The sequence below is a fragment of the Nansenia antarctica genome (genome assembly GCF_963989245.1).
Source record: "Nansenia antarctica genome assembly, chromosome: 2".
NCBI lineage: Eukaryota > Metazoa > Chordata > Actinopteri > Argentiniformes > Microstomatidae > Nansenia > Nansenia antarctica.
Window position 1 is genome coordinate 11,538,923 of NC_137675.1, and position 14,323 is coordinate 11,553,245.

The following is a 14,323-nucleotide window of genomic DNA, read 5'->3' on the forward strand; positions in this document are numbered from 1 at the left end:
CACACACACACACACACAACCTCCTTACTCTCTGGCCCTTCTGTCATTCTCTCTCTTCTGTCACTCTACTGTTTCTCTGTCGTTACCTGTAACTGTCTGTTCACCAAGCACAAAAAGCTGTACTCCACAACCTTTCTAGAATCTATAAAGCGTAATGCCTTATTCAGGGTTCCCGCGCTGGTCTTAAAAAGCCTTAAATTCTAAAATCCAACAAAGTTAGTTATTCAGTTATTCGGTCTAAAAATGAGGTACTAAGTCTTAAAAATGAGATCCTGCAAGGAAATCAGTCCGACCACATCTATCTATGCAGAAATTAATCAAGCTGGAACCCAAAAGAAATCCAATTCGCTTCCTTTTTTGGCTGTATGGCAGTGAAATCCCTAATTTCATCACCTCGAGGATGACAAAAAGCGATCATATGGTGTTTCGAGTAGGTCTAAAATTCTATTTAAAGAGGTCTCCAAAAAGGTCTTAAATTTGACTTGTAGGAACTCTGTCTATTCAATTAAATTAAGTCTCGAACACGCAACCTTTGGAACTCTAACTGGCTGCCTTAACCCCTGCGCCAGCCACACCGCTGTAATAACTGCAATGCAAGTTGATAGACATACATATATATATATATTTTTTGACTTTTTTATTTATCTATCTATCTATCACACTTTCAAAATATCAAGTTATCTATCTATCGATCGATCACACTTTCAAAATATCAAATTATCTATCTATCACACAGTCAAACTATCTATCTACCTATCTCGTAAAAAGTGGGAACTAATATTTCCTAAAAGACACATGACGGAACTGTCGTTCGGGATATAGTTTCCGCCTGTGAGACATGTTTGATGCACGTATTACCTAAACCAACCTCTAAACCTGCTCGCGACCAGAATTACTCAGAAGGATTGGTTGCATAGCAACCAAGCAGCGAATTATTTGAGCCACATTGATGGAACCGACCGCAAGCTTAAATTAGCGCCCGGATCTGATTTAAACCTGGATCAGAGTTAATCGCGCTGCGTGGAATACCCTCCTGGTCTCTTCCCTTCTGTGGGATTGATCTATCAGGGCTGGTTCCCCAGTCTAACCTATAGGACAGCCACATCCATCCAAAGGTTAAATTGACTAGAACAGGAGAGGTTAGGTTTTGTTTGTTACAGACATGCAATCATTCTCTTTATAAATTACATTATTATGATTATTATTACATTATTACAAAATACAAATATCTACATTTTTGACACTTTCATCCAAAGCGACTTACTACATTTCATCCAAAGCGACTTACTACGACTTACCACTGGTGAAAGGGGTGACAAGTTGGCAACATTTTTGAGGGAGCGTGCTATTTGCAGGACCGTGAATGGAATGTTAATTTCTCTCCCATGAGCCGTCTCCAAAGTTGTTTCCGAGAATTGGAATTGGAAATTACTTCGGAGGCGACTTATGGTAGAGAAATGAACATTCAATACACAGGCAACAGCTCTGGTGAACATTCCTGGAGTCAGCATACCAATTGCACGATCCCTCAAAACATCTGTGGCATTGTGCTGTGTGCTAAAACTTAGTGGCCTTTTATTGTGACCATCTGTGCAATAATCATGCTGTCTAATCAGCATCTGGATAGGCCACACCTGTCAGGTGGATGGATTATCTCTGCAAAGGGGAAGTGCTCACCAACACAGATTTAAACAAATTTGAGAACACAATTAGGAAATAGGATTATCTCTTAAATATTTTACAAATAATATTATACTTTTTGGCATATTTGCTCACTGTTTTCCACAAAATGTGTTTGTAACCCTGTATATGTTCCTATTCTTACAGATCAGCAAAGCTCCAACCCAGGTTCAGACAGCGAGCCCAGCTCCACCACATCAGGAAACCATGAACAACACAGTCATTCAGGAGAGAAACCTCACCACTGCTCCAAGTGTAGGATGAGTTTTAGTAGTGAAAAACTTCTGAGATTCCAATGTGAGAAGAGTTTCATTCAGTCAGGAGACCTAAAGAGGCATCAGAGAATACACACAGGAGAGAAACCATACCAGTGCTCCCAGTGTGGGAAGAGTTTCAATCAGAAACAAAACCTAAGGGTACACCAGAGAATACACACAGGAGAGAAACCATACCAGTGCTCCCAGTGTGGGAAGAGTTTCAGTCAGGCAGGAGCCCTAAAGACACACCAGAGAATACACACAGGAGAGAAACCATACCAGTGCTCCCAGTGTGGGAAGAGTTTCAAACGTACAGGAGCCCTGAAGACACATCAGAGAATACACACAGGAGAGAAACCATACCAGTGCTCCCAGTGTGGGAAGAGTTTCAATCGGTCAGAAAACCACAGAATTTAGGGTGCTCTTAAACTTTCACGTGTAGACTTTTTTCTATGTTACTTCTCATATATCCCATAAACACTAGAATAAGAAGCCCACATCAAGTGTTCAAAGTTCAAACTAGTGGGTGTGGGGCTGCTTTATATCGGCAGGAGCATCACTAGGATACAGGGTTTTTTCCCTGTCAGGTCACTCTAGGATCTACTCCAAAGATAACTTGAACGTAGGGTATTTTACCGGTCTTGTAAACAATTTGTGTTGCTGAAAGACTATGTGTGTACGCTTGATATCACAACAACAAAGTGCTAGGCTACACCTCATAATGGTGTGAAGTATACTATTTCCAATCAGTTGTTTATCAAATGCAGTTGATTGTAAATCTATAAACAATCTGTGACGTGACCGTGTGCATTCTGCTCAGTTCTTGCGGCACTATCTTCAGACATAAACGCATAACTCTTTGCCTTCTTTGTTGGAATTTCAACCAAAAAGCAGGTTGATGTTGTTGGGGATAACTAATTGGGCCGGTTTCACAGACAAGGCTTAAGCCTAGTCCTGGACTAAATCACACTTTCAATGTAAAATCTTAATTGAAGATGCTTTTTAGTCTATGATTAGGCTTAAAGCCTCGTTTGTGAATCCGGCCCCATGTGTTTTAAAGGCAGAGTTCTCACTGTTGTGACTAATTAACGTTTAATTACATTGGGACTTATGGCTGCGTTCTGTCAGTTTACACAATTTTGTTGCCAACCCCAGATTATGGAGTATTTCCGGATCACCATGTCGTTCTAGAATGATTTGGTATCGTCGGGCGCTGCCATTGTCAGCATATGGCCTTAAATCCTTGTAAAATAATAAAAAAGATTGGAGAATGATACCATGGCTACAACATTGGTGTTTGCATGTGTGAATTTTCAACCCAACAATAAAGTTATTACTTGATATTTTTGTATTGTGGTCACTAATACATACTGCCTTTGACTTTGAATTCACTTCCTTATAATATCCTGATCTCAGAAGCTTTGTGCACACCACTACATTCGATCAGTCATATTTTCAGTCATATTTTGATAATATCCTGGGCCTAGTAGCCTATTTCAAAAGCTTTAATCTGGATCGGAATGATCCGGATTCTGTTTTGCTAGGATCAGATCATATGTTTGATCTGATTTTGAGTAGTATGGGAAATCAGCGATCATCTAGATTTTTTTAATGTACTGGGCCCAGGTGATAAGCCCAAAACGGTCTGTCTGACTGGACCGTTTCTCTTGGGCAGGTAGGGCCATACAACGAAAAACCACCGGGTGGCAGCATACGTTTGGAGGTGACACTAATAGCAGAGTATCTTCCCCTGCCATAAAGCAACTTCTGATCAGTTGATAATGATAACACATTGATAATTGATAACGCAGGTGTGACTTATGTGAAACACTTATGTGTATTTAGTAAATACATATCATAGTACAGCAACAGATACTGTACTTCTGAGAATGACCTGGTTTCCAGCTGATCCACACCTGGAAAGGGTGTGAGGGGACAGGCGCGTGAAGCATAGATAGATAGATAGATAGATATATCTTTATTTATGTGTCACTCCTCAACAAACAGGTATGGTACAAAGAACAGCAACAAAAGATGCATTAAAAAGTTGAGGACTACTCACATGGAGTTGTGAGACACAATACAATTCATAGCAATACAAATTAAAAACGTACATTCAAGTACTATTACACTTGAACTATTACACAACAAATACCATTGGCATTACAATAAAATACAATATGTAAAGGCAATGAAATATGAAAAAAAGGAGGAGGGGGCAGTTTATTGTGCGATGCTCATGAAGGCTACTCTTCTTTGTAGGATGAGGTGGCAGGCCTTGGCACATTCATTTATGCAGTGTTCACCAGCTAAAATTGTACACAATTTATTATGGTCATTAAAGTCATTACAATTCTCATAGTGTTTTGATAAAAAAGATAAAAAGATCAGCGCGGATGTCGTTGTAAAGTTCACAGTGTAATAAAACGTGGGCTTCAGATTCAATCGAACCACTGTTGCATAGTGTGCAGAAACGACTCTCCACTGGGGTGTTAGTGTATCTGCCGGTTTCCAGGGCTAAGGGAGCGACTCCACACCTAAACTTGGCAAGGGCACTTCTATGCTGCCTGGGCATAATGTATTGAACATAGGGTTCTGATTCAAAAACATTTTTAAAAGAACAGTAAGTACGCAGTTTGTTTCCCTACAGAGAGTTGGTAATAAAGGTTTTTTCAGCCTGGAAAGTAATGACATAAACAACACCAATGTCCCTCCTGTTCGGATCAGTTCAGCTGGTGTGGTCATTCCTCCTGGTACTCCCGAAGCCAGCCCTGAGTAAGGACACAAAGGCCCCGATTCAGTTCAATCAATTGCAGATACTAAAAGCAAACCCCACTATAGATTCACTCTTTCACCGTTTAAAAAAAAAACGATACACCACACCATCTCTTCCACTCACCCGCGGACACGTAATTGGCTATTGATAAGAAACCGCACTTGCCCTTTAAATACAGTAAAAAAAAAAAACATTCAGAGTGAACTTGCTGTGTAATTTGTGACACCAAACATATGCGCTACAGAGAGTTGTGAGAACAGCCCAGAAGATCACCGGCGCCCCCCTCCCCTCTCTGGAAGAGCTGTACGCTGTCTCAGGAAGGCCTCCAAGATCTCCAGAGACCCAACCCACCCTGGGTACGAACACTTTGCCCGGCTGCCCTCGAAAAGGCGGTACAGGACCATGGCCGCAAGGACAAACAGACTGAAGCACAGCTTCTACCCCAGGGCCATCCAGGCCCTGAACACAGCAAAGACCTAGGTTCTGGGCCCTGGACAGTCTGGACGGATTGATGGCAGCTGCTGGACTGAAAAAATCTGGTGTAGTGCTGAGGCACAAATATGTACATTTCAAGCCTGCAAACTGCGACACTTTAAATGAATGTGCAATAACACTGTGCAATATGACAACCCTAGTCGTCTATCTGTACAGTATAGTATAGTGGATAGTGTACATAGCCTTTATTTATGTAAACCAGCTCCTTCCCTTCTTGTTTTTTTTTTTTTTTTTTTTTCCTAGCACCAGGGGAGCCACCCCTCCTAAATGTCGTTGTTTGGTACCTGTACTATAGCAATGACAATAAAGACCATTCATTCATTCATTCATATCTGAATCACGGGGTGTATTTCTCTGCCTTGCTGACTTTGAAGGACTGCTTGTCTTCCTCTGCTCCGTTAAAGCTCAAATGCTTTATTCCCCCCCCCCCCCCCCCCCGGTGTCAGTCCTTGCTCCAAACAAAGTATACTTATCAAATCAAATCAAATCAAATTTTATTTGTATAGCGCATTTCTTACAAGATGCAACTCAATGCGCTTCACACAATGAAAATGTTCAGTCAATCAGTCAATCAATCAATCAATACTGACAGAGCCGCGAGCAGGCAAAAGTAAAAAACCTGTATACTATGTAGCCAGGAAAAAATTCCCTTGCAGCCCTCTACCAATAGAGCGACTACTAGCCAGTTTGCTTACCAGTACCCAGCGGTCCCCCAGGGGAGGCCAGGACCACCGGCACAAAGCAAGCAAGCAAGGGCAAAAACCTGTACACCATGTATCCAGGAAAAATTCCTTGCATATTATCGGCGTACACACTGTCCATAAATTTTGTGTTGTATTTGCATCGTTCTGCATCCAGTATGGTCACAGGTCCTGCCAAAAGAGAAACTTAAGCACAGTTATAATGCAACAACACAATAGAGACAGTAAAGATGACAGCAATACAACCTGATGGTGGTCCTGGTACACTCTTGTACCGGTTCCAGTACTGCTCAAGGTGCTATTTGGAGCTGACAGTGCCTCATCAGCACCCGGGTCCATTTTCCTGTCAATACAAATCTCAACTTATGTACAGGTACTTATGTACAGATCTTCTTGATCAGATGAAAAGAAAATGCCACAGGGTGTCCACATTAATTATAATGTCATGTTGAAAGGGAAAAATTGATTATGATGATTATGATGATGATGTTCTTGTTGTTGTCGTTGTGTACAGGTGAGTGGAAGGCTGTGATGTTTGGGAAGACGGACGACCAGCTGAGCATGACAGATCAGGCCAGGAAGTACCTCACCTGTCTACAAAGAGGGCATTAAAAGTGTTTTGCTGAATTATTTCTTAGTAGTTTTAGCCCGGTTACCATATCTAGGCTTTTAGGGAAGTAGATAAATGCTGCAAAAATAAAATACAAAATACCAAAAAAATACAAAAAATACAAAAAATACAAAAAAATGTTTGTTTTTCATTATATATTTCTTTTTTATATGGCATAAGAATACTATGCATTGTATTGCATATCCAATCTCAGTCTGCCAACTCCTGCACGTGTACCTCAATTTCAACAATAAAATCCTGTTGTTCACCTTGTTTGTGAAGAGATTTACTTAATCATCGAATTATATACATTTATACAACAGTTAGTTCCGACCAAGTCATTTGATTGGACAAGAGGTATTCCATGAGTGCTGATATACAGTATAACAGCACTGGGACTTTTAACTATATGTATCACTCCGCCGCACAGATGTTCTACTAAATGACCGTTAATTAGACTACATGTTTGTGTACAGGTTACTAGGCAACAGTCCATGAAGTTCAGTTGCGGAACTATTTTTTGTTTATTTTTATGATTAAATAAAAATAAACCTACGACCGAATCACAGCCGTGCTGATATTCAGTATAACACACTCCCTCTCGTGTGATATTGCTTAATTGTCTCACTTGAGGACTCATGAGTCAGTTCAATAAATTCAGTTAAACAGACATTTAGGAGGGAAGGAGGAGGGTATTGGTTTCACAATGGCAGTTATTTTATTAAAGTGTCACATCACGCCCGTGGAAGTCTGTTTGGTGTGACTAGTGATAATTGGGGTTGAGACTAAAGGGACCTTCCTGCTTCCTCCATCACCCAGCCTGATCATAACCCACCAGTTCATCCTTGCTGTGATCAATCATAATGAGTAAGAATTTAAGGAACCTCAAGAGTTGGACTATGAATAGAGCTGGTTATGATATTATCCACATCCTCCAAAATGTGGACGGAATTGACCGAACAAAATGTGCTTTTTTATTCACTCCCGTACATTTACAGTACATTGATGTGAACAAATGAACTATCCCTTTAAAATAAAGTGCATAATTAAATCACTTTGATCTGAAGTAAAGCTTAATGAGCACAGCGTGTAGATAAGATCAGGCTCTGTGATTGGACGGCTTAAGAGTCAGACAATAATATCCATTAAAAAAACACATAAATATACATGACATAGATATAGAATAAGAGCAGGGAAGGCTGCAGATAGCAGGTGTGACACACCTTGTGGAGAGTACACAGCGTTTTACACCTCAAAGTGTTTGTTACCCTGAACATAGCTGTTTTTTCTTCTTGGCCTGCTGCTGTCCTGTTGTCTGCTGTCTGAGGGATGCTCTGTCCAGTCCAGTCCTGTCTTGTCCTCTCCTGTCCTCCCCTGGCCTGTCCTCCCCTGTCCTGTCCTCTCCTGTCCTCCCCTGTCCTCTCCTGTCCTCCCCTGGCCTGTCCTCTCCTGTCCTCTCCTGTCCTCCCCTGGCCTGTCCTCCCCTGGCCTGTCCTCCCCTGTCATGTCCTCTCCTGTCCTCCCCTGGCCTGCCCTGGCCTGTCCTCTCCTGGCCTGTCCTCTCCTGACCTCCCCTGGCCTGTCCTCTCCTGACCTCCCCTGGCCTGTCCTCTCCTGTCCTCCCCTGGCCTTTCCTCCCCTCCCCTGTCCTCTCCTGTCCTCCACTGGCCTGTCCTCCCCTGGCCTGTCCTGTCCTGTCCTCCCCTGTCCTGTCCTCCCCTCCCCTGGCCTGTCCTCCCCTGTCCTGTCCTCTCCTGTCCTCCCCTGTCCTGTCCTGTCCTCTCCTGTCTCTGGGATGCTGACTGACTGACTGGCGATGCCACACCCTCTCACACTACTCTTTAATTAGCCAGCTGTCACTAATCTTGCACTGCACTGAGACACACATAAATTAACACACTTGCGAGGGCGCACACACACACCAACACACACATAACCGCATGCACAGACAAACAGACGTACAATACATACACAGCTACAGTATTTTGTGCCCGCTCTCTCTCTCTGACACACACACACACACAAGTTAATTCAGTCTTTCTTTGAACAACCTGTCACCCTTTTTTTCACCTGTGCTCTGTAATTTTACCTCAGAGGAATACTATGACGATGATAAACCATTAGCTTTGTAGATTATAGTAATTGGAGTAATTATAGACTAGGGACCTAAAATGACATGTTTATCCTTTATATCTTTGCAGTACAAATGAATGCCCCAAACATTGAAGTTACAACACAAATACAACATACTGTATCTTCACACTTACCTCGGTGGTTCATTCATGCCAGAGATCTAATAAAAGTCATGAACACAAGACCATTGTCTCCCAGATCAAATGTTCTTTTAATGACAGTTTGCTACATATGCAAAAATAGATCCCACATGTTTAATATAAAACTCCATCTACTGACATTTTAGTCAAAATCAATATTCTAAATGAAGAGACGTGAATCTGCAATTGAGTAAGAGCAGGAGTGTACAGAACAGAAGGCATGCCACGATAGGGCAGCAAAGCACAGAAAAACACAGTTAATTATTGAGTGATTCTAAGGGACAGAATTGTGCTGTGTTACAATATAGAAGGAACTTGATCTTATATTTATACCAGGGCAGGCTGGTGGAGGTAGAAATCAGAGGACGGGCTCATTGTAATGCATGGAACCTCCACTAGCCACCACTGATTTACACCGAAAAAAAGGCATTGATTTTGCCACACTTGCGTCCTCATTCATCAGAAGGCACAATGGTAATGGGGTAGAGGTGTATCAGGGTTTTATTTATTATCCCATTGAGACCAATGTCTCTTTTACAAGGGAGCCCTGCACACACACAGAACTCCATTTCAATTCAGTTGAAGTTGAGCTGAAATTCATTGAAGACACTCTTTCTTAGTAGAGCTTCATAGAGGCTTCAAACAGCTGTGTCAGGTCCTCCTCGGTGTGGGGTCTGGGGGACAGCTTGGTCACACGCTCCTGTCAGGGACAACAGTGGCAGGTGGTCACATGACGGAAATAAACACTGAAAGAGACATGGAAAATGTAGTGCACACTACAGGGGAGGCTGGTGGAGGTAGAAATCGGAGGAGGGGGCTCATTGTTTTACATTTACATTTTTGGCATTTAGCAGACGCCTTATTCCAAAGCGACTTACAATCAATACATTTGAATACTAAGCATGTGAATCAGCAGTCCACCATTCGTTGCAGGAAGAGTACTCTAGCTCGGGCCCGGGGCCACTGATAGAAGGAAAAACCTTCTCCCTATTATCGCCTTCTACTAAAACCTTTTTATTTTATTTTTTTATTTTTTTTATTTATTTTTATTACTGGAGAAACTGAGAAACAGTACAAGGGGGGCAATAGAAGTTATTAGGGACACAGTAGTAGGGCTGTTACGATTAGTCGACGTCATCGACGTCACCGACTACGCCAATACGTCGGTTTGCGTAATATGCGTCGGTTAGTCGTAAATAAACAAAATGGCTTTATTTTTATTTTTTTAAACCTTTATTTTACCAGGCGAGACAATTAAGTGTATGAGTGAAAAATGGATAGCTACTAGCTAATGTTACACAAGCAATGTAGCTCACCACAGTTCGTATGTCTTGTCTTCTGGTGTTAGTAACGTTAGCTATGTAGCTGGCTAGCTACGGTAGCCTATTGTCATTGTGGTGCGAGCACCTACTGTACGTTATCTAGCTCGTAGCTCGCATGCTACGTTAGCATCAATTTAGCTAATCATAACATAGCAGCGAGAGTAACGTTAGCTATAGCAGTGAGGTGGAGCCAAATACGTTTATTTTTTTATTTTTATTTTTTCCGAACAGTACAAAAATTATCGTTAGACTTATCGATAAATTAGTCGTTAGACTAATCGACTAACCGATAAAATAATCGCTAGATTAATCGTTAGAAAAATAGTCGTTTGGGACAGCACTACACAGTAGAGGGGAAAGCGGATGTCTTTAGGAGACGTAGTGGTGAGGGTCAGAAGATGTCTCAGGAGGAGCAGTTAAGATGTAACCTGAAGAGATGGGTCTTCAGTCTACGACGGAAGATGGGTAGTGACTCTGCCGTTCTGACAGCCGTGGGGAGCTCATTCCACCAGCGGGGAGCCAGTGTTGTGAAGAGACGTGATCGGGCAGCCCGACTGCTGTGTAGAGGAGGTGGGGCCAGTCGGCCAGCCGAGGTGGAGGAGCGGAGTGAGCGGGCAGGGGTTTGGGGGGTTACCATTTCCTTCAGGTAGGCAGGGGCTGTCCCTTTAGCTGCCTGGTATGCAAGCACCAGGGTCTTGAATCTGATGCGAGCTGCTATCGGGAGCCAGTGCAGGGTGCGAAGGAGAGGGGTGACATGCGAGTATTTGGGGAGGTTGAATACCAGCCGGGCAGCAGCATTCTGGATGAGCTGCAGAGGTCTAATGGTTGAAGCGGGGAGCCCAGCCAGGAGTGCATTGCAGTAATCCAGGCGGGAGATGACCAGTGCCTGGATCAAGAGTTGCGCTGCCTCTCTGGTAAGGAATGGTCGTATCCTTCTGATGTTGTAGAGGAGGAATCTGCAGGAGCGAGCCGTTGCTGCAATGTTCTCCGCACAGGATAGTCGGTTATCCAGGATCACTCCAAGGTTCTTGGCTGTCAGGGAGGGGGTTACAGTAGAGTTCTCCACTGTGATGGAGAAGTCTTGGAGAGGGCAGGCTTTCCCGGGGATGAAGAGGAGCTCAGTCTTGTTAAGATTGAGCTTGAGATGGTGGTCAGCCATCCAAGTTGAAATGTCAGCGAGACATGCTGAGATACGGGTTGCCACGTGTACATCAGACGGGGGGAAGGACAGGAAGAGTTGAGTGTCGTCTGCGTAGCTGTGGTAGGAGAGCCCATGTGAAGAGATTACCGAGCCAAGAGACTTGGTGTAGAGGGAGAAGAGTAGGGGCCCTAGGACGGAACCCTGGGGAACTCCAGTGGAGAGGGTTCGTGGAGAAGATAGCGATTCTCTCCAGGTCACCTGGTAGGAGCGGCCCGCCAGGTAGGAAGAAAACCAGGAGTGTGCGGTGCCAGAGATGCCCAGGTCTGAGAGGATGGAGAGAAGGATCTGGTGATTGACTGTGTCGAAGGCAGCAGACAGGTCAAGGAGAATGAGAACAGAGGAGAGGGAGGAAGCTTGGGCAGAGTGGAGGGCTTCCGTGACAGCAAGGAGCGCAGTCTCAGTGGAATGCCCAGCCTTGAAGCCGGATTGGTGGGGGTCTAAGTGATCCATCTTCCGGAGATAGTCAGTCAGTTGTTTAGATGCCGCGCGTTCAAGGGTTTTGGAAGGGAAGGAGAGAAGGGATACCGGTCTGTAATTGTGGACAGATGATGGGTCAAGGGTAGGTTTCTTGAGGAGAGGCTTGACTCTGGCTATTTTGAAGGCCGCTGGGACAGATCCAGTGGATAGGGAGGAGTTGATTAGGGTGGTAAGGTAAGGAAGGATGTCGGCGGAAATGGATTGGAGAAGGGGGGAGGGGATGGGGTCAAGAGGGCATGTGGTTGCCCGCTTTGATGTGATAAGTGTGAGAATCTCATCGGGGGAGAGGGGGGGAAAAGATGACAATCCAGAGATCGAGTGTCGAGGGGGGAGTTTGGAAGGGGTGTTAGCATTGTTAGTGGGAACAGTGTTAGCATTGTTAGTGGGAGGAGGGAGCGGTGGGGGGAGAAAGGTGCTGCTGATGTCGTCCACCTTTTTTTCAAAGTAGGTGACAAAGTCATCGGCGGACAGGGAGGAAGGAGGAGGGGGAGGAGGTGGATTAAGGAGTGAAGAGAAAGTGGAGAACAGTTTTCTAGGATTAGAGGCAGAAGAATGTATTTTTGAATGATAGTAGGATGTTTTAGCAGCTGATGCCGAGGAGGCGTAGTTGGCAAGGAGAGAGTGATAGAGGTTAAGGTCATCAGAAAGGCCAGTTTTTCTCCATTTCCTCTCAGCTGCTCTGAGCTCTAGTCTACAAGCATGTAGCGTTTCAGAGAGCCAGGGAGCTCGAGGAGAGGATCGAGCTGGCTTCAAGGTTAGTGGACAGAGGGTGTCGAAGGATGAGGTGAGAGCGGACAGGAGGGTTGAGGATGCCGCATCAGTGGATAGAAGGGAGAAGGATTCGACAGAGGGTAGGGAGGATAGGACAGAAGAAGAGAGGGCGCTGGGGGACAGGGTACGTAGGTTACGACGAGAGGGTCTTAAGTGGTTAGAGGCTGAGAGGGAAGAGGAAGTTTTGAGGGGAAGGGAGAAGGATATAAAGTGGTGATCAGAAACTGGAAGAGGGGTAACGGTAAGGTTGGAAGTGTGCATTGTAATTAGGGATGCACGATATGAATTTTTCCCAACCGATACCGATACCGATGTTTACCCGCTTCTCGTGGCCGATAACCGATATGATAACCGATATTAATTTTTTATTTTTTTATTTCCTAGCACCAGGGGAGCCCATCCTCCCAAATTTCGTTGTTTGGTACCTGTACTATATCAATGACAATAAAGACCATTCAGATATAATTTCACAGTTGATAACCTGTAGTTCATGCACACCTGAAGGTAAGAAAGGCTATGTAGTGAGCAAAGATTGATGATTTAATATTCCATAGTGATCTCACCAAATCTAACTTACATCACTATTGTTAACACAACAAAGAGAACACTTCTGACTCTTCAAATGTTCATTTATTATTTCCTCTAACAAACAGAATCTGTTATAGACAGTGCACAATGCTTTTTTTAGCCAAGATCTGGCCTCCTTTTATGAAAACAAAAAAGGCTCACCTAAGCCTTCTCCAAACATGGTTTCAAAAGCCCCGCGGATGGCTGTCGCAGTATGCGAACCGGAGAACTCCTGCGCATGCAGCAGTGTCTTCTTCATATTGAAGTCCTCATCCAGCCACTGGGCCGTCAAACTAAGCATACTGACTGGACTAACGTCAGAAGTCCATATGTCCGTGATAAAACTTATCTGGCTTACGCTAGTATCGATCAGACTATGGATGTGTGTGGCGACTGTATCATACAGAGCAGGCAGGCACACGTCTGCAAAATAGCGGCGACTTGGGAGTGTATACCGGGGCTCTAAATGTGAAATTAGCTGGCGAAATCCTTTATCTTCTACTACAGAGAAAGGCTGGTCGTCGAGGGCCATCAACTCCATTATTTTTTCATTGATTGCTTGAGCCTTTGAGCTGTCTCGAGTGAACTTCCTGCAGTTTTCAAATGCGTGTTCAATAGGCACCGCAGCTTTTTCGCGGCTAGGCTACTAGGCTACTAGTGTTGATATTCCTTCCATACAGCGTGCTTGCAATGGTGAATCTTAAGGTGACTTATGAGATTCGTTGTGTTGTAACTCGTAGACCTTTGCCCTCCTCTCCGAACTTTTGTCGAACATGTATTGCAAATTGCAAACGCACTATCTGCCTCAGAAACTGTGAAGAATGTCCACACCGGGGAAGCTCTCATGTTTCGCTCTCGTCTCGTCTATACACTGGAAGCAGAAATATTTCCGGCTTCATATTATCGGTTAAATATCGGCAAAAATTTTATAAAACCGATAAATACCGATAAACATTAATTTCCCATTATCGGGCCGATAAATATCGGTGCCGATAATATCGTGCATCCCTAATTGTAATGCACAGAACGGAATCCGGAATAGTATCAAACACGCTGCGGAACGTCACCCAATCGCGTGTGTTCGATAGCGTCCCTCATTCCGTCCCGTGCGTTACAATGAGCCCCTTCTACCTCTGCCAGCCTCCCCTGGTGTCACAACGAGGTAGTAGACGGACCTGAGGTATGGTTCCTTT

General features: G+C 44.0%; 1 protein-coding gene across 1 annotated transcript in view; it reads right to left on the reverse strand.

Moving 5' to 3' along the window:
• Nucleotides 1–8,859: 8,859 nt before the first annotated feature.
• Nucleotides 8,860–14,323, reverse strand: part of adhfe1 (alcohol dehydrogenase iron containing 1) — a 16,670-nt gene continuing 11,206 nt past the window's right edge. Inside the window, exons 13-14 of the mRNA XM_080524301.1 lie at nt 14,306–14,323; nt 8,860–9,492 (exon numbers count right to left, since the gene is read on the reverse strand). The exon at nt 14,306–14,323 is cut by the window's right edge and continues 140 nt beyond it. Coding sequence (XP_080380427.1) covers nt 9,409–9,492; nt 14,306–14,323 — 102 coding nt within the window. The 3' untranslated portion in view covers nt 8,860–9,408. The remainder of the gene's footprint in view (nt 9,493–14,305) is intronic.